Consider the following 20,500-nt stretch of genomic DNA (forward strand, 5'->3'; position numbering starts at 1 on the left):
TGGACCCTCTCCATGTTGTCCACATCCCTCTTGAAGTGCGGTGGCCCGACCAGTGCCGCATAGTGCGGGAGTATCACCTCCTTGGATCTGCTCTAGGTACTTGGAAATAGATTTCCTGAGGACCTTTCTGGCATAAAGGTCAAAGTGGTCTGTAGTATCCTGGATCCTCTTTCCTCTCTTTCTTAAAGATAGGCACTACTGCTTGTAGACATTAAAAAATGGTGTTTAAACTCCATGCACTCCTGTACTGAGCCCAGCACATACTCAGAAGAGGCAGTGCATTAGTTGGACACAGTATGTACAGTATATACATTGGCTCGCACAAAGTCTGTATAGATTGGGTGGTTATATTTGTACTTTTTCAGTCTTAGCCACATATGGTCTTCAGGCTTCAGTCTCTGTTCCTAAGTTCCCCAAATGTAAATGGGGACAGTCAGATTTTCCTACCTTACATAGGAATTACAAAAAATACTAAGAAAAGGAAGCCAAATAGATATATTACAGCATGCTTTTCTTTTTTCCACTTTCCAGTGTCTGTGAGCATCCTATTGTGGAGTTCTGATAGACAGGGATGTTGGAACAGAGAGAGATGCTGGCAAGGCATTCTTCTATGGAGGACTTCCAGTATTAGAATCTGCTCCCAAGTCTAAAACTAATCTGCACCGGCAACTTTTATGGCCCTCTGTAATGAAAGTCTTTTTAACCCAGGCTTTTGTGCAAGACAAGGACCTAACGGTCAGTCTCATTTGTGGCAAAGGGCAAACCTTGTCAGCCTTGATTTTGCCAGTGATTGGTTATTTTTGGCTTGGGAGTGTGGAGCAGTGTAGCTTTGCTTTTGTAGATTGTATTTTTAAACAATGAAAGAGGCACTGAGAACTCAGTATAGGTGATTATTTTTTAAACCAAACTAGTTATAAAAATAATTAGAAAGAATGATGTATTGAATATTACTAATCAGGACAACGATATGTTCTTTCAGCTTGATCACTTAGACCCTCTGAATATTTACGTATATGCCTAATACTAAGCATGAGAGTAGTTCTGTTGACCTTGTGATAGATGCATGCAATTGGGATCTTAGCTCCTTGTTCACCACAGGCTCATTTACTCCTTTCGGGAGCTGTTTGTAGTCACAGTACTGCTTACTTTGATTGACCTCCCCCACACCTGTAAGGGAACACACACACATCCCTTCTTTGGAAGGCTTAGGAGGTTATACAATTAATTAGAAACATTTACAGAGTTTAAAAACAATAGAACTACAATATTTATAGCTATAAACTGAAAAACGTGCTTATACTACTGGAGCCTAAACACAACAGCATGAAAAGCAAATCCTAATCCAAAAGCAAATCTAATGATGAGGTGCAACTGAATAGTCTCATTTCATTCCAAGGATGGCAAAGGACAGAAACAGCAGAGGCAGTGAAAATGTTAGACTAAATTAGGTTGCTATAAATTCTGTTGTAATAATCTAAGGTATTGTTATCAGCAGTTCACATACTTGTAAGACTGGTTTAAAGGTTTTAAAAAAAATAGTCTAAATCCATTTTTAGCAACCTATAGAAGTGATTAAGGATTTTTTTCTTTAGTGTGTCCTTTTGACTGTTTCAAACCTTAGCTAATTATTTCTAAATATTCAACCCTAAAGGGAAGTTGCTTTTTTATTTTCAATCTTACTGCATATAATAATTATTAATTCATTGTTTGATACTGTAGCTACCTAAACAAGAAGAGATTATATAGCTCAGGTAAAATGACACAACTCTTCACTTTGCAGCTGGTGGTTTGAATCCAATCCTGACTGGAAGTGACCAGAGGTGACTGTTGGGATGAAAGCTGGATGACCACTGGATAAAAGCTACATGAAATGCACAGGTGTGCTTGCTTACCCATCCCAGATTAGTACTACAAGCTATGCTTGTGTTAGTATTCTCAAAGAGGAGGATGGCAGCTGAATAGGAAATGAATAGGCTCTCTATGGTGACATGTACTTTTCAGGCCAGGGTTGTGGAGCAGTGGCAGGGCATTACCTAAAAATCTTGTCCTGCTGGTAACTATACTGTAACCACTAATGGTGTAGAGAAATGTATTCTTTGGGCCTGTCAAAACTGGTGTTTTTCAGGAGCAGTACATTTACTTATGCAATTTAACAATTGGTTTTCTTTAAAATACTATTGCTATCTTGACATCTTCAATAAGCCTGCCACTTGACGCATTATATAATTTTTTGCTATCACAGATAAAACATAGGTTATGTGATTGTTCAAATCATTAATACAGAGCTGTAAAATGATCCAAGTATGCTTTTACCTAAAACTTGGTAAAGTTAAAAAATATGCAATTGTAACTAGGCCTTACAGAAACCCTTTTTTCTGAGCCTGCTAAGGACAATCTAATACAACTCATTTTACAGTGTGTGGCCAGAAGCATTTTTTACTGTATTTGATACACAACCAGGGTATTCGTTTTCTCTCAGGAGCTTCAGTTGTTTCAGTTGCTCTCACTGTTTCTCTGGCAAAGTTTCATCTCTACTATCTCTCTGTTTTCAAGAAATGATGGACAAGAACTAATATTTTTCATTGAAGTTAGTGGCAAAACTTCCAATGATTTGTGATGGAGGAGGCCACAAGCCCTTTGCAAGGCAGACACACACTTTCATACCTCTCTGAACAACTTGAAAATGTACTTGTCCACTCAAGTACCCAGCTACAGTTCACAAGTAGAACCCAACATAAAAACATCCAGTCATGTTCACAGAGATCTGACCTACTCACTACTCAAGATTAATCATTTAATAATAAATTTGGATGCAAGTAAATATAGGGAAAGAAACTTCAAAGAATTCTCCTACCTTGAGCAAGGGGTTGGACTAGGTGACCACCCGAGGTCCCTTCCAACTCTTCGTATGATTCTATGATTATTAGAAACAGAAAGCACTTTGACAATGTCCTTTCCTACAAATGTTGCCTTTCTTTTGGTAGCGTGATGGAAAACCAAAGAGATAAAAGCAGTGGAAGTGGATGCAGCTTTTTATTAATACCAGTCTTGTTTACCCCAGCAGTAGTTCATTCAGGCTAAAGGATGTATGATGTTTGGGACAGGCATTCCCTTTTTATTGGCTGACTGGCTGCCTAGCATGGTATGGCCCCCATACTAATTGAAGTTTTAGGTACTATTCAAATAATCATTACTAATAGTAGGAAGGATGAACATTTTGAGATGAGACCAGGCACCCAGGTTGCCTCTGACAAATTAATGTCACCCAACCCTGGCAGGAAGTGCCAGCCAAAACAGCAGTATGAGACAACAGCCTGCCACTGGAAAGGCACCAGTCCTGAATGGAAATCAGGGATTAAACGCGAGACCTGTCCAGAGCCAGTTCTTAAGCAGAAGGGCTCAGAGACATGGGAAGATTCAGTTGGGTGGGTTGTTGTTGTTGTTTTTTTTTTTAAAAGGTAGCAAAGCTTGTGCAGTTTGTCATACTCTGAATTGTATTTGATTCCCAAATTTGTATATACAGCATGTTGAAAATGTACACCTGGATTGCAACAGTGAATATGGGAGTTCTCCTGTTGTTTTGCCCAACTGTCTTAGTTGCCTGGGTCAGCAAAGATGACACAACGATTCACCTACTGGCTCCTTCCAACTAGAGACACTTCCTCAGCTTCGGGCCAGCAAATTTGTTTCAACAATAGGGCAGGACCATCTCCTTCCCCTTGCAGACCCACCTGCAGCAGCCCATTAAGGGCAGCAAGCAAGCAGTCTGAGGCAGGCAACACTTAACATGGGTCTTCCTCGGCCAGAAGCCATAGGAAATCGAGTAGAGCCAGCGGAAGTGGATGGCTCCCGATTCCCTCACAGAAGTGCCTGCTCAGGTGTGACCGGGGGTACTGGACAATGGGACGGCTCTCCATTGACCGGGGGAAACGACGAGAATCCTGGGCAGAGCCCGGGAGCAGCGCGGCCTACGCCCCAGGGTGCCCGCGCGTGCAAACGGGAGGCCCAGGCCGGCTGGTAGAGACCTAGGAGGCGCCGCCCACACGGGCGCCGGGCCCCGAGGCGCCTCCCGCCTGCCACGCGGCGGCTTCGCAACCCCGCGGGCCCCGGCACGGCCGGGCCGCCCCGGCCCAGGCTCAGCGACTGGGTGAGGCGTGGCCCCGCGGACGGGCCGGAGACGTGATAGCGCACCCACGCTGCTCGGCTTAGGGCGCCTCGGGCCTCCAGCCCCGCCCCATCCGCACCCAGCGCGGCGGCTGCACAAAGTCTCCCACCCTCCCGGCCGGAACCTCTTTTCTTCCCTTCTCGCGAGAAGTAACCTCACCCCCCCCCGTCGCGGCGGATCATATCCTTCCGCCACCGTGCTCCCCTCCCCCTTCTGGAGAGTTCTGCGTGCGGGGGGAGGGAGCATAAGTAGTCCCCGTGCCCGAGTGAGCCCCATCACCAGGTGCGGCGGCCCCTCCGCCCGGCCGCCCCGCTGCTGGCTGCTGGGCTCGCGGCGGAGTGATACGCTCGCGGGCGGCAGGGCATAAAGGACCCGCGGAGGGATGCGCTAGGAGCTGCAGCAGCGAGGGAGCGCCGCCGGGGGAGCTGAGCGCGAGTCCCGCCTGCCATCGCACGGACACCCGCGCCGCCCGCGCTCCTCCCCCCGGAAAAATAATCCCAGTTCCCTCCTCCCTCCCTCCCTCCTCCCTCCCCCGTAGCGGCCGAGCCTAGGGCCCCGCGCGCCCCTTCTCCGCGCACCGCCCGCGCGCACACGCGCACACACCGCACACTCTCTCTCACACACGCACACAATGGCGCTGAAGAGAATCCACAAGGTAAGGGCCGCTCGTAGGGGAGCGCCGCTTCGGCCTGCGCCGGGGCTGGGCCCGAGCCCGGGCCCACAGCTTGGCCTGACCGCGCTGGGGTGGGGGCGATGCCGGCTCGGGCTGCTCCGCTTTGGGCCGAGCGCACCTATCTGCGGCGGCTCCGCTCCCTTATGTAATGCGCGGCCTGGCCCGGCTCCCGCCGGCGCTTGCGGGGCGGAGGGGGCGCTGCGATGCTCTCCTTGGGCTCCCGGGCGCGGGGTAGGGCTGGTCGGGCCTTGCGGGCCGAGCTGCCCCGCGGGTGACCCGGCCCGGGCCGCCCTCCCCTCCTTGTCTCAGTTTTGCCGCCTCGATCCCCTGGGGATGCGGGGGGTGGCTGAGTCCTGGGGCTACCAAACCCAGGAGCCCAAATCTAAGAGCTGCAGGACCAGGGGAATGGTGATATTGCCAGAGGAGAAAGTGAAAGCCCAGAGACCACAACTGAAGCCACTCAATGGGGGCTGGTTTGTCTCACTCCTTGCCCCGAGGGGGTCTGGGAACACTTTTTTGGGCAAAGGAAATGCCCTACAGCCCTTGCTGGGTAGCAGTTGGAAATGCTGCCTGGGCTTTTTTAATGATTACAAAGAAATTATTTTTTGGGGCAGTCTTCCTACAACAGCGAGAAAGTGTGAGCTCAGCCTCCCACTTCTGTTAGAAACATCTGTAGACCACAGTTGTGTTGCTCTATTTGGAAGTCTCTGTACGGTCAACACAACTCACTTTAGTTTTACCTGTTTAATCTTGCTTATTAGAGAACAGTGACCTAGAATGAGACAGTGAGTCTTTTTTAGAAGTCCCTTCATAGTGTCTGGTGAGGTAAGCTCGTGCATCTTTGATTTACTGAGTCTATAAGGTGAAAATCTGCCCTGCCTTCTGCCCAACTCTTCTCATGTTTTGGAGTAGGAAGCATCTTGGAGTCTTAGGCCCTAAAGTTCTGAAGTTTCCTTTCCAGTGTCTGATGCTGAAAGTGCTTTCTCTTTTATTTTTGACCCTTGAATTAGTCACTTTTCATAGGAGTTGCTATCTTCAGTAAAGATTTATCTGTGTTCAGAAATAACTTGTCAGGTGTAACTTTTTTTTTTGGTTCAACTTCATACTAGTTTAAATCTCATCCTAAAAGCTGGTTGGTTAATAGGTGAAAAATAATCCCTCAACATTTATAGCTGTACTGTAGGCATGACTTCACCTCCTACCCCTTTCCCCTGATGTAGACATGGTTTATTTCTTTTGCTAGTACAGTTTTTTTTTTTTTCCTGGGGTACAGTTGAAAAAGTCACTCAGCATGCCATAAGGTATAGTAAGAAAATAATTTCTTTTGATGTTATAAATTGTATCTCCACTAGGGGGTTGGGGGAGTTGCCTAGCAAAGGCCTGCTACTGTGCTTGACTGTTAAAAATTGAGTAAAAGTACCCAATACGAATCCTCATTTTTATGAGGATCTTTATGAGGAAATGTGAATGCATGTAGCAGTTGCATCTTATAAAGAGCTACCAAGCATATCTGTAGCATTCACTAAAGTAAAGAGGTGCTGTAGCAAAATGTAACACTTGGGTGCTGGCTAAACTATCCTCATCTTCACTTCTTTTTAATTCTTTGAGTCTTCTTCCTTCTCTTTAATTCTCAGATTGCAAAGTGTATTTTCATTAACAAGGTTCAATATGTAGTGTTTTAATTTTTTAATATGGTTTGTTTTATTAGGCCACAGTGGAAAAAGTGGTCAGTTACTGGGAGAGGAAGTGACCATGGTTATCAACCCATTAATCCTACCATTAATTTTAAACCCATTCATTAAGTCAAAATGGGATACAGCTTGTATGCCATTCTGAACTGGCCATTAGTTTCCTCAGAATAGGAAAGAATTGCAAAGAATTGCTCATAAAACAACTTTGTTTTTGTAGACCAGGAACTATACTAAAGTGCCATGTCTAATCTTTTTCTAGAAAACTGGTCTGACTGGTGTTTTCTTGTAGCCAGGAGAACGTGCACAATTCTTAGGTGCCCATTGCTCTAGGACCAAATAAAGAACAGGATCTGTTAAGGCCATCTATCCAAGAGTAGACTATTAAAGAATTTCTTACAATTTAGGTAGACAAACATGGCATCCTTCTTCAAAAGGTGTGGCTTTCCGCCCTGAACTCATGACTTTGAAGTCTGTACTCCTGTGCACAAACTTCTTGTGTGGTTTCTAGTCTGAGTTACTTGCTTCTACCGAATGAAATAAACAAAATGTGAATCTGTTAGCTGATTTGGGGATCTTTGGGGTAATTTCTGTTTTGTTGTACTCAGCACCAGTACTGAATTGAGAATGCAGACTTTGGACTGGCTGTGACTACAGGACAGTGTTCTTAAGCTTCCTTTAGTATCTTTTATTGATAATATTGAAAAGCAGCTTGAGTGCCAAATAGTACCATTTTGCAAAAAGCTTGTAAGATTGTTTCATATGTGTTTAAGGACTTCATTACATGAAGAAATGGGTGGGCATAATTATATCTGCTAGGGCTGTAATTTTCTGTGTGGATGCTTATTTCAAAACAAGTCAACACAGTTAGTGATACCTGTACATTTCACTAAACAAGGAAAACCCTGAAATGTCACATGAAAACCATTTTTTATTTTATTTTTATAAATGTTAGGGTTTGGGTGGGCAACCTGGGCATGAGTGCCACAAGTAGCACAGGTAAGCTTCTGTGTATGGCATACAGGTGATCAGGGAGGGGATTGGCAGCACAGTAACAGAAGGCAGAGCAGGAGATTGGGCAGAGAGCACAGGGCAGGAAACAAAGTAGAGCAATAAATTGATGCCCTTCCTCTTCTCAGCGTGGTATTGGGAGGGAGTGGGGCTAATGTGGTATACTGCCAGAAAAAGTGCCCCCCCCCCCTCCAGCTATGTCAGGGGAGCTTTGGGTCTGTATAGGTCAGCTATTTTATATGCATATTTTGACCAGTTTAGCTTTCAGAAATTTAAGTTCCAGTTTTACACACCATTGCACTACTCTGAAATCCATGTTGATCTTGTTAACATGACTGAAATGATTCAAATAGTTCTCTGCAGTGTACTTGGGGCTTTCAGAATCTCCTGGAGTCCATGGCTTCTGCAGAGTTGTCAGGATTTGAGAAGTACATAGGAAAAATTACTGTGCACTTTACTAGTGTAACTGTCAGGGAACACATTTTTGATAAACAGGAGCACATGGGATGCTACTCTGTCTGTGAGGGACTTCATGCAGTCTTGATATTTACCCCAAGTTGGGCCATAGTGTGGCTTAATTGGTATGTTTCTAAGAATAATACCTTCAATTTCAAAAGTACTTTTAAGAAACTTTTAAAAGAGATTTTAAAAGTTTTTCTTATAAAGATGGAATTGTGAAACTAGAATATTTTAATTTGTTCGTGCTGGTCTTGTTTTCAGAGATGAGACTTCCACAGAATTATAGGACACCTAGAGAAGTTATATAAACCAAATATTGGGCCTAGACCAGTGGTTTTCAACTTTTTTAGACTCAGAACAGCTCTTGGAAAATGCTAGATCTTAGCTTTCGCTCTTTTATTTTTCCACAGTTTAAAAAAAGAGAGAGCAATGTTTCTTTTGCAGAGAAATCAGACCACAACAGGTCATAATGTTTTTGATGCTGTGGATTCCTGTTTGAAATCTCTAAGTTCATATAGAGTCGTGTGTAGGTGTTTGCATGCCTACAGTGTTAATTTTGTATGGGGCACTCTTCAAAAAGATCTTCCAGTGCCACCCTGTTGAGAATTGGTGGCCTAGGTGATTGTAGTCTCTAAATATTTAAAAGTACCTACAGCCTGTGTGCTGTCATTAAAGTAACTGTGTTTAGAGTCTTGGACCTCATAGGAGGTATTTCGCTAGAGTAAGATGAAAATTGAGTGATGTTAACTTGAAAACAGGAGTTGGTACAGGAAGAAGGGGAAGGACCTCACTTCTGTGTGAGAAGGCCTAAGCTCTAGTGTACTGTGTCCAGTTCTATGCACCCCACTTCAGGAGGAATGTGGACAACATTGAGAGGGTCCAGAGGAGGGCCACCCGCATGATCCAGGGACAACAGGGCAGACCCTACAATGAGAGACTGTGGGACCTGAACCTGTTCAGCCTTCACAAGTGAAGGCTGAGGGGGGACCTGGTGACCATCTATAAACTCACTAGGGAGGACCAGAAGGGTTTGGGAGAGACCCTAGCGCCCCCAGCATAACAAGGAATAACGGCCACAAGTTGTTGGACAGTAGGTTTAGATTAGACATCTGTAAGGACTACTTCACAGTCAGGGTGGCTAGGATCTGGAACCAGCTTCCAAGGGAAGTGGTGCTGGCTCCTACCCTGGGGGTCTTTAAGAGGAGGCTTGATGCCTACCTAGCTGGGATCATTTGAGCCCAGTTTTTCTTCTGCCCAGGCAGGGTGTCAGACTTGAAGATCTACAAGGTCCCTTCTGACCCTACTTCTATGATTCTCTATACATCTCCTAAATGGAGGGTTTAGGGAGTTTTTTTTGTTTGTTTTTTAATATCCTAAATTTCAAGTTATTTTAAGGGTTAACTGATAGTGTGGTATTCTTGAATCTATGGGCAGATGACTGCGGAGCTGTTGATAGCTTATCCAAATAGTAGAGAGAGATCATTGAAATGAAATGAACAATGACAGATATGTTTTGTTTTTTCTTTTGGTCTGTTAAAACACTGCTTGTTAAACAGTGAAATTCTTCATAGAGCAAAATCACTACCTGCAAAGTAAAAGGCTGGGATAGTAAATTCTTCCCATTGCATGCTTTCTAGGAATGGTAAATTGTAGAAACTACATTAAATGGCGGTCTTCCCAATGGGCTCCAGTCAGAAGTGGGGGAAAGGAAAGTTTCTTCTTTATAATATTTGCTGGAGGAATGATCAGTTTCTGGTACAGAGGATGTCTTTGGGGTGAGGTACCTTGGTCTTGACTTGGGATATTGAGGTTCAGATTCTAATGCTTAATCTCTGGCCAAAGTCATACAATTTGTCCTGTCTTGTCCTTGTTTCAGGTGTGTTATGGGGAATGGTTAATCAGCGATTGAGGTACACTCTGATACTGTAGTGACAAGCTGCAAAAGTACCTACTTCATGTGCAATTCAAACAGTGAAACCACTGGTCAGTTTACAGAGAGAAGATCCTTGTGGGAGCATAGTTCAAGATGGTCTCTTGCATTTCAAATCACTTTGCAAGGTGAACAAAAAGATGTTTGAAGTCTTAGAAATCAGTTACTTTCTGTATTTGGATCATCTGTGAATTAAGAAATCTGAAATTATCTGGTGTCTGGCCACTGTTATTTTTGAGATGCATTTGGTTCTGGAGCCTCTGTAGACTGTGTGCATTTTGAAGAAACTGACTTCATCATAAAACATAAGATATTTTAGAAATTAAAGGCTAGTAGACTTATTGTCAGGTCTCTTGGTTTGTCAGCCTGCTTCTGGTAAAAATGTTTCCTGTGTTTCTGAAGGAGCAGTTTACACAAGCCTTATCTAGATGTCTATTTATTCACACACCTAAAGGAAGGAAGTGTTCCCCATACCTATAGAAAGATGCATATACCTTCATATATAACCAAGGATGTACAGAAGGACCCTGGATTACTTATGCCTGAATGGTGTTTCTCTGCCATGTTGGGAAGCATTTATCCCAGCTGCGTGGAAAACATTTTGCCTGACCTCCAGTTAAAAATTACGCCAAGGTCAAGTCTGCTTGACTTTCCTGGATGCCTCATGAGAAACTAGTTTGAAAAGTATCTTGGTCTTATTGAAAATGGAAGCCATAGAAGCTATGCCTGAGCTGTAACCAAAGTGCAGGGCTTCTAGTTAAGTATATCCTTAGTCTTCAGAGGAATGTTGGTCTGTGACCTTAATTTTGGACCTCTGCAAACATACCTGAGTCAAATCACAATTATAGATATTATTTTACAGAATTCTACCATTCAACCCAAAGGACTACTTCAGGGCACCTGTATTTGCATGTTCTATTCATTTGTCTTGGGCAGAAGTACAGATGCCTCTTCAATTCAAACTGAACAATAAATACTGGTATAAATTGACATTTGACCTTGTCATCACTGGATAGTTGAATTTTGTCATTGAATTCCTTGTTTTGAATTGGTTCAAGCAAAAACTGTTTGTTGCCACTGGCTTTTATGAATGAATTTAAAACTTTCCCTGAATTCATATGAGTCCTCAGTATTTTTTTCACTTGCAGGACCCTCTTTATCTAACTCGCAACTGGCAAACTTACTACTGAAATGCACTTTGAGGTACTTAACAGTGCACTTGACTGTGGGACAGTAGTGAAAGGACTAAGTGAACAACTTCAAATTGTCATGTAGACATCAACTAGTTCAGAGTTTACTGGTTATTTATTTAGAAATGTAGGACTGGATGAGAGCAGGAGTTGTAGGCGAGTACATAAAGGTCCACAAGAATATCCACTTTGTGCCTTGCTACATACTGCAAACCACAAAACACACTCTGACATCCCATAACAAATTTGAAGCCTCTATCTCTCTGTCGCAGGGCACTTGCGTGCCCCACTCCTAGTGAGAAGTACAGACTTAAGGGGGAAGGGGTGTAGCAGAGCACTAGGGTGCTTGCTACTAGCAAAGGTAACAAGGACCCAGCTGCCAATGTGTAGGGCAGCCCAGGTGGAAGTTGGTAGGGCAACTGATTAGGTCAGCTGACCGCCAGGGGGCAGGGCCTGGCCTTCATAAGCAGCCAGGCTGAGGCCAGAGGGCAGTTTCATCTGACTGCTTGAGGAGTAGGAACTCTGCTACAGAGCCGAGCCGAGCAGAACAGGAACTCTGCTGCAGAGCAAAGCAGAGCTGAGCGGCCTTACCACCTGAGCGTCTGTATGAGGGAAAGGGGTGGAGAGAACCCTGACTGGGAAGCGCGGAGAATAGCCAGGGTGGCGTGCAGTTTATGTTATAGCCAGGAGGCTGATTTTGTGTTACAGCTGGTGGGCTCATGGCTTTGTTTGTTGTTGTGATGTTTGTGTAACACCGGAGGACCGTGGGTGAGGCTGTAGGGGAAGGAGGAGGCCTCGGGGGAGCACCCCAGCAGAACGGGGGCGTTCCTGGCGGCGCAGAGGGGCGCTGCGTTTCAGGGTGTGCCCAGGGAGGGCACAGTGATTGGTGCCAGAGCTGGCACTGTGGATGAGGCATGGTGTTTTGGGGTGTCCCAACCCTGGCCCAGTGGGGTGACCTTGGGAAGAATTAGGGGGTGTCCTGACCCCAGCCCAGTGGGGGCACTATCGGGAGTAAAGCCCAGTGGGGTATACAACCCAGAAGAAGGGTCAGGGAGCCAGGCACGGCTACGGACCACCTGAGCCCCAAGCGCGGGAAGCGCGCGAGCGAGGCCCAGAGTGGGCGAGTAGCGCAGGAAGCGTGAGTGTAGGCCCCAGAGGGGGCGAGAGCACGAATGGCGCAAGCGAGGCCCCAGTGAGGGCAGGGGAGCGCGAGAAACGCAAGGCAAGCCATAAAGCGGCCGTGAATACGGGAGTAGGGAGCCCAGGTAGGGCAGACTAGGTTCAAAGGCCCCAGAAGGGCAGGTGTGCGATTAGAAGCCCAGAGGGGGCACGTATATTGGGGAGGCCCGGGAGAGGGCACGTATACTGGAGAGGCCCTGGAAAGGGCAAGCATAAGATTACAGCGTCCGGTGAGGACGAGGATACGGGAGAAGCCCCAGACAAGGGCGAGTCGATTTGGGAAGCCCCTGAAAGGGGCGAGGGCAAGTCTAAAGAGCCTGGAGAGGGCAGGGCGTGTGGGTAAAGGCCCGGAGAGGGTGTGCATATCAGAAATCAGAGAGGCCCCGAGTAGGGCACGTATACGGAGACACAAGAACGTCCGGAACACCGGCGAGGCTTGGGCATGGTATTGGGGGCGGAAGGAGCCACGCAATGCCCTAGGGTGGGTGTACCAAGAGAGATCTGTATAGGGCAAGAGCACTGGGTCTGAGAAGCCCAGGAAAGGCAGCCTCCCATTAATATTACATAAACAGCAAACACGTGGCGGGCGAGACGAGGGTGCTGGAAGGGCAACTTGGCATGGTAGGGGGCGCAGGAGAGATCACAGCCACTCCTGGGCCCCGCCCCATGACATTCTTATATTAAAGGCTTCAAATAGTGTGGATCAAGGGTCCTTGCAATAGTGGAAAATTTGGTTAGGGAAAACATGCTGAGATTTTTAAGAAATGGATTGTGACACATGTTTCAGAAGAATTCCTCCCTCTTGCACCCCCAACCTTCTAGGAGCAGTTAAAGCCTGAGCACACTTTTAAGGCTTACCAGTCAGGCACCTAAGAGCTTTCTCAGTAATGTTAAGAGCACTGGTGGCCCCTTTTCAGTTTCTCAGCTAGAGTTACAACAATGGCTGATACTTCAGAGGAAGGAGGGGAGGGAGGGGGTTCAGAAGCTCAGCTTTTCTTTCAGGGGGGTGGGGTGTGGTGTGAAACAAACATCACAAAATTCTTGCTGCTTAAAGCATTTCCTGGACCATTACAGCTGCAACAGTACTCTAGGCCTACGATAGTATGGGGTGAAGATCATGTGTATTGGCTCTTTTAGTAACCGGGAAAGCTCTGAAACATGGAATTATGATTAGGTTTTGTCTTTTTAGTGTAGAATTTAAAAAAAAAAAAAAAGAGACCATATGTAGCTCTGGTTACTCCTAATATGTTTACATACATATCTGTGTAGATGAAAAGTGCATTAAGGAGTGAGAAGTCCTGTATATAGTATTTGGTCAGTTGCATTCCAGTGCATACAGTCAAACTTTTGTACCATGTAAACTCCTTTAACCTCCAAAGGACCTTAAAATTCAAGTGCTGCTGCTGTTGCTGCTGATACCATGACAAGAGGAAAGAAGCAGTCGCAGAGGGTGCTTTGGAGTTGTTGCATAGGATTTATAGATCAATCCATTTGGAAACACCTAGGCATTCAGTATGAATTGTGGCATCGTATGTGGGTGCTGTTCCACAAAGTTGCCACTTAACAAATGGGCACTGCTTGTTTGTGTGCCCTTTGGAATTTCTGGTAAGGCTTACAGTATAGTATCTGGGCTGCTTTAATAGGCTTTTAATACTGCTGTTAGGTAGTATGTTAAGTGCTGGTTAGTTTAGGTCATTGGAGGTCAATTTTAATGTGTTGAGCATCTTTAGTGAGTTCTAACCTAGAGAAGCTAGCCATAAAGTTAGCCTCAGCCATCATTGAGTTATTCATAAAAGCCCTCTTGTTCCTGATGGAAGTGAGGCCAACATTAGTAACTTTAGCAATGCAAGATCAGGATCAACTTGCTTGTTAGTGGCTTTGGCTCCCTTTCAATATCAGGACCTGCTGGTAAACTCATGGAGGGGTGTGTGTGTGTGTGTGTGTGTGTGTGTGTGTGTGTGTGTGTGTGTGTGATAAAAACTCAGCTTTATATACTTTATATAAAGTTGTTGTGTTTTTTGTTTTTTTTGTTTTTTAACCTCTTTCCACACCTTGTTCTGAATAAACTAAACAATCATTTTATTCCCAATTCCTAGTCTAAACCTAATTGGTTAGATTTATTTACAGTCTCCACAAGCGTTAGTCCAACTACCATAGAACAGTTTAAGAGATCTTATTGGAGCAGTGAAACTAGTCATGCTTATGTTAAGACTTAGTGAAATTTTCAGGGTGCCACCAAATGTTTTTATCATGTAGTATACCAAAGTTAAGCATACAGGCCATTTGAGTAAACTAGCCTTCCTCAGTTTTTATAAATTGTTTATGATGTTGGAAGGAAGGGATGAAACATGATTGAGCCCAAACTAAAAGTTTTTATCATTTGGTGTACTTAAGAAGTCTTTCTAGACGTTAAGAAGGCCTTTGACACTGTCTCTCACCCCATCCTCATCAGTAAATTAAGTGACTGTGGCATTGATGCCTACACAGTTGGATGGGTAAAAAATTGGCTGGTGGGGCGCACCCAGAGAGTAGTAGTGGATGGGATGTACTCAACCTGGTGAGATGTGAGCAGTGGGGGTACGCCAGGGCTCGGTCCTCGAGCCCACACTGTTTAACATCTTCATCAGCAACTTGGATGAGGGGATGGAAAGCACGCTGTCCAAGTTTCCTGATGACACTAAGATGTGGGGCGAAGTGGACACACTTGAAGGGAGAGAGGCTGCAAATAAATTTAGACGGACTATTAATGTGGGCAGATGAGAATAGGATGGGGTTCAATGTAGATAAACGCAGGGTGCTGCACCTTGGGAGGAGGAATCCACGACATACATACAGGCTGGGGAGTTCCCCTCTTGAAAGCACAGAGGCAGAATGGGATCTTGGAGTCATTATTGACTCCAAGATGAACATGAGCTGCCAATGCCAGACCTTGTCATGCATCCAAAGATGCATCTCAAGCCAGTCCAGAGAGGTGATACTACCCCTCTCTGCAACTTTGGTCAAGCTGCATAAAGTTGGAGTTCTGCATCCAGTACTGGGCACTGCACTTTAAAAAGGATGTGGCCAGCCTGGAGAGGGTTCAGAGAAGGGCCACCCGCTTGGTGAGAGGGCTGCAGGACAGGCCCTATGAGGAGAGACTGAGGGACCTGAACCTGTTCAGCCTCAGCAAGAGGAGGCTGAGGGGTGTCCTGGTGGCTGCTTACAAACTCATTGGGGGAGATCAACAGCAAATAGGTAGAGCCCTCTTCTCCCCAGCACCACTTGGGGTGATAAGGAACAATGGTAATAAGATGATGGAGAACAGGTTTAGGTTGGAGATCAGAAGGCAGTATTTTACAGTTAGCGTGGCCAAAATCTGGAACTCCCTTTTCAGGGAAGTGGTCCTCGCCCCTACCTTGGGCAAATTCAAGAGGAGGTTGGATGATCACCTGTCTGGGGTCTTGTGAACCCAGCATTCATTCCTGCCTGTGGCAGGGGGTCAGGCTAGATGATCTGTTCAGGTCCCTCCAGACCCTAGCTACTAACTATGAAACCATAGGTTACTGTCAGCAACGGTAAGAGTAGGCCTCCAGATGCTATCCTGAAGGAGAAATGTCTTTTTGTAACTTTGTTTTGTTTTCAGAGGGTTGCTTGTGTAGAGCTCTGTTTCCCTTCTTGTTATGGAATTCTAGATTCAAAGGTGTCTGCAGGGATAAAATAACTGAGGAAGACCTTAAATTGTTGGTCTAAGAAAAGCAGTACTTGGTTCATTAACATGTTTACTATCAATCAACTAAGGCTCCATCTGCATGTTACACTTAAATTAATCACACCTTAAGTTGTGACCTAGCTACATGTTCTACCAATTAATGGCTTGATAAAACAAGCAATAAGCTAGAAAGTCATTCCACAGAAATGTATAATAACTTAGTAACTTATTCTTATCATGCTATTAATTGAAAATGTGGCCAGATGCTCTGCTGTGACTGAGAGCCCCATCAACTGAGGGGCTTGCAGTGGCAGTAGCACTGACTGCACTGTCCCTGCTGGGAGCTTCTGGTGGGGCTCACACAGAAGGGAAAACATCAGCTGTAGGGCTCAACAGCAGGTGCAGTGGGGAGAATGCTGCTGTGAGCCTCATCACCTGTGCCACTTGTAGCAGGGAGGATGCTGCCACTGCTGTTAGCCCTGTTAGCTGCGGCGCTTGCAGGAGCCACTGCAGGAAGAGTCTGGGATCATAATCCCAGGGTCCCCCTGGATGGGCAGTAAGGTGTGATAGGATCTAATGTGTGATCCCACAATTGCCCCTCCTGCCATGCACATGTGGTGCGGCAGGAGGTGATTGTGCGGATTGCACATTAGATTCCATTGTGCCTTTACCTGCACTCGTAGGAGGAGTCCTAATATTCAGACTACCCTGTGGTCAGCGCACATTGTAGAATTCCTATAGTGGCAGTACTGTGGAGTGTGCAACTCCTCTCATGTTCTCATTCTGGAAGATAACTTTCTGAGAGGTTGGAACTTGCTTTATAAAGTTCTGAGGTACATGTTTAAAAGCAAATGTAATTCTTCTGTGTTTGTCACCATTAGCTGCAACTTGGGCAAGTGTGAAGTATGAGTAATATTGAGAAGATTAATGTTAAATCCTCAGTGAGAGGTAATGTATGTAGGGGACTATTTCCAAGGCTATGACAGACAGGAACTAGTTTTTTGGGAGCATAACTTTAAGACCATTAACATTCTAGATCTTACTAAAGCAATGTGACTTGAAGTTGTCTGTGTGATTAAAAATTACTTCAAGATGAAACTACTTGATAGCACTTGCTTGACAGCCCAGTTGATGAAACCTGAGAGTATATGTAGGCAGAGATGCCACTGTTCCATTTTTGGGAGTTGGGCTAGGACTGTACTAGTATAGTTAACTTGCAGTAGATCAGGTAAGTGCACAATTCTGCATTAACCAAATTCTTTATCTTGCAAAATGTATGAGGTTTTAATTTAGGATGATGAAATCTCTTAATTTAATTTGGTTCATGACATCTCTTAAGTGACTTGATAGATCTTGAAACCAAAATCTGCCTGGAGGCTGCATGGTTCTCTGAACTTAAATGCTTGTATAAAATTGAAGGTTATCTTCATCAGTCCTTCATTTTATAATGCAGAGGGGAGGGGAAAGAGAGCTTTTAAAAATCCTATCGTTTTGGACCAATGGGCTTTATAGACGATTGTGCAGGTGTTGGTGGATCCTACATCCCAGTCTGGGGTATTTTTCTTTGTATCACCAGTTCCATAACTAAATCTTTTATGTGTCAAAAATTATGCTTAGTTTTCATGTAGAGTCTCACATTATTCATTTTAGGTCACAAACCAATGGCTTCTCAGAGTGGAGAATTCTGACATCTGGAAACAAAGGACCCAGCATTTTTCCAAGTCTGGTACTTGACTTGGAAGTATTTATAACTATTGAACACAATGCTGTCAAAGCTCTGGGTGAGCATACATTTGGTGCTGTGTATTGGGACAAGTTTCACTTCCTAGTTTGCATGTGCAGTTGTAAGTGTGTGGTCAGATGCAGCTGCACATAATCATCATTCCACTTTTAAACTTGGCTCTATGAGTCTCACAATAATGACTAGTGGAATTGCCAGCATACTGGTACAAAAAGAATGGCACATGAAAACTAGTAGCGTCTCTGCTTTGCCAGCAGTTCTTTGGTCTTTTTTTTTTGTTGGTTTGTTTTTCCCCTCACCCAGAGCTTAGTCATCCAACTGTATTGGAGCTAATGACTGAGCTCTGAAGAGAGTATCTCCTGGAAGTTATTCTTCCAATTTGTCATTTGATCCTCAAATTTTGAATTGTGATGAAATGAAGCCTTAAGAACTTGTGTTACCAAAGTCTAGCAGATTCAAAGAGTTTTGTCAGTTTTCACACAACACTATCTGTGCATCAGACCTTCTAATCTGTTAGACCTAAATCTGTACAGCAGACCTGCAACCTCCAGTGAGAGTTGCATCACTAACAGATTGCACATTTGCACAGCTGTTCTTAATAAGTTTCTATTAAGGAGGTAGTACACAACTTTAAAATAACTCCTTTTTAATTGGAGGGAGGGAAAATAACAGCAACTAACAACTCTCCTTCTAAATGTACCTTGTATTTTCCATGTATCATTCAAAATGCACTAGAAGTTCACAGGTATATGAGACAGCAGCATATTTCATATAAAGAAGAATGTTTTATTGCAGCTGGAAAGCAGTACTGTCACAAGTGACAATTCAGTTGGAGTCTCTTATTCTGTACTTTGGCTGTACAGGATACAGATTAAAGCTAGACTTTTGGTTAAGTTTAGCAGGTAGGATGTACCATGGATTCTTGTGCCTGTATTGGAATAAGCAGTGGCATGTATATGAAAACTCTAAAAAGGAATTTGCATGTGACTTCTTCAGTGGGACATGAAGGTAGTAGTCTTGGTCCTATGTGTATTACCATACATTTGTATTAGCAGTGTGGTAAAGCTGGAGTAGATGGGTTGAATCTGAAGAGATGACTATTAGAACAGATTGCACTGAGTTCTGATGGTATATGCCGTGCGTGGGAGGGAGCTTTACCACCTAGCTGACACGGTTATGTTAACACAATCTCAGCAGCTGTGCTAACAGAAGAATGATTTTCTGGTTTGTTGGGGGGGTGGGCGGGAGGGCAGGGCGATAGCATACCTTTGCTGCCAGGGAACAGTGCTGTCTGCTAGCTGTCAGCCCAAGCCTGTAGGGCAGAGACACTAGCAGAGATAAACCCATTGTTTTGGGGTAGATATAAAAGGGAATTCTAATCTTAAGTATTGTCAGACTAACTTTGTTCTCTTGAGATTTGCCTCATTCAGATAAGCCTTTTGTGTGTATATATAGATACCATATTGCTTTTAACTGTATTTCAGTCTGGGCTTTGGATTGGGATTAATATGCATCTGGAATTTGAATGATAGTTGGAACTAGACAACCTCTCTGGGACTGGGATGAAGATGTATTATTGTATATTGCCACAGGAGTATGCAGTCATCTCAATGATGGTATGAAGCCTCTCTCTCTCTTGCCTAGCATAATGGGTTGAGTCTGCTGTTACAGGCTTCTGCTGCCTGAGACTACCTGTTCCTGTCTCTTCTGTTGTAGTCTAATCAAAAGGCATGGGGGAGGGGGTGGAGCTTCAGTCCAGTGCCAAGGACTCCTTTTAGGGAATGTGAATGGGAAGGTGAATTGGTTGCACAAGTCACTCTGGAGTGGAGCTAAACATTTCCTTTTTCTCAATTGATGCAAGTGTACTTGAGGGTGAATAAATGGGTCTGAAGATCCTCCAGGCTTCAAGACTGATTCTGTCACCAGTCCTGAAGCAAATACTTTGTTTTTGAGACTCTAACATGGGCAGGTCCCTGCTAAACATTGGAAAGACTTGACCCAAACTTTCAGTTGTTAATTTAAGGCTTTTGTGTGACTTTTGCTGGAAGCCTAGCAGGCTGTGGTAGGAGAGGGAAAAGCTGAGTGTTCCAGTGAAGGATACAGATTTCAAAGACCAACTGAGCCTGACAACCAGTTCATTGCAACTAAACCTAGAGTGGGACAAGTCAGATTGCAAAAACAGCTTGGTTTGTTGGGTAGAACTAGATAAAGTTTTTAATCTAGTGTTAAAGTACAGATTGGTTAAAGTATGATGCAGAAGCTTGTCAGACAGTGGTTGTTGTGTAACCACTATTTTTAGGGCTGTCCAAAAGCAAAACTCCTAGATAAAGAATAGTATAAAGAAGCAAACTCCTAGATCCTTTTGCAAGCCTTTTTTTGGCCAGAAAGCAATAGAGGAATATGGAATATCTTAATCTTGTCAGTAGGAATGGATCTGTACAACTTCCAGATTTGGGGCATGAGAGGGTTGTATAGCACAATAATGCCCGAAGGATTCTTTCTGACTAAGAAAACTGATTATGTTGAACTTGTGAATATTGAGGGATTGTTAAAGGTTGGGTAGGCAGGGGAACACATTGTCTGTTTCTAGGCTTAAGTTACTGACTAGTGGATGTTGGTATATGAGATCGACTAAAAATTACATAATGTGAATAACTCTAGATATAGGGTAGGCATCCTACATGCCAGATAACTTCATGATATCTGTACTCAAAATTGTAGATTATGAACCAGTGTAGCAAAACCCCCAAAAACTGAAACTTCAGAGCTTAGTTAA

General features: G+C 44.5%; 1 protein-coding gene across 2 annotated transcripts in view; it reads left to right on the top strand.

Moving 5' to 3' along the window:
* Positions 1 to 4,441: 4,441 nt before the first annotated feature.
* Positions 4,442 to 20,500, top strand: part of UBE2D2 (ubiquitin conjugating enzyme E2 D2) — a 63,607-nt gene continuing 47,548 nt past the window's right edge. Inside the window, exon 1 of one of the 2 annotated variants that reach the window (XM_090064240.1) lies at positions 4,442 to 4,820. Coding sequence is in view for 1 of the 2 variants with exons in the window: in XM_090064239.1 (XP_089920365.1) it covers positions 4,797 to 4,820 (24 nt within the window). In the remaining variant the exon portion in view is untranslated. The remainder of the gene's footprint in view (positions 4,821 to 20,500) is intronic. The other variant, XM_090064239.1, reaches the window with a different exon arrangement.

Source organism: Crocodylus siamensis, chromosome 10 (genome assembly GCF_052110815.1).
Source record: "Crocodylus siamensis isolate JL-2025a chromosome 10, ASM5211081v1, whole genome shotgun sequence".
Classification (NCBI taxonomy): Eukaryota; Metazoa; Chordata; order Crocodylia; family Crocodylidae; genus Crocodylus; species Crocodylus siamensis.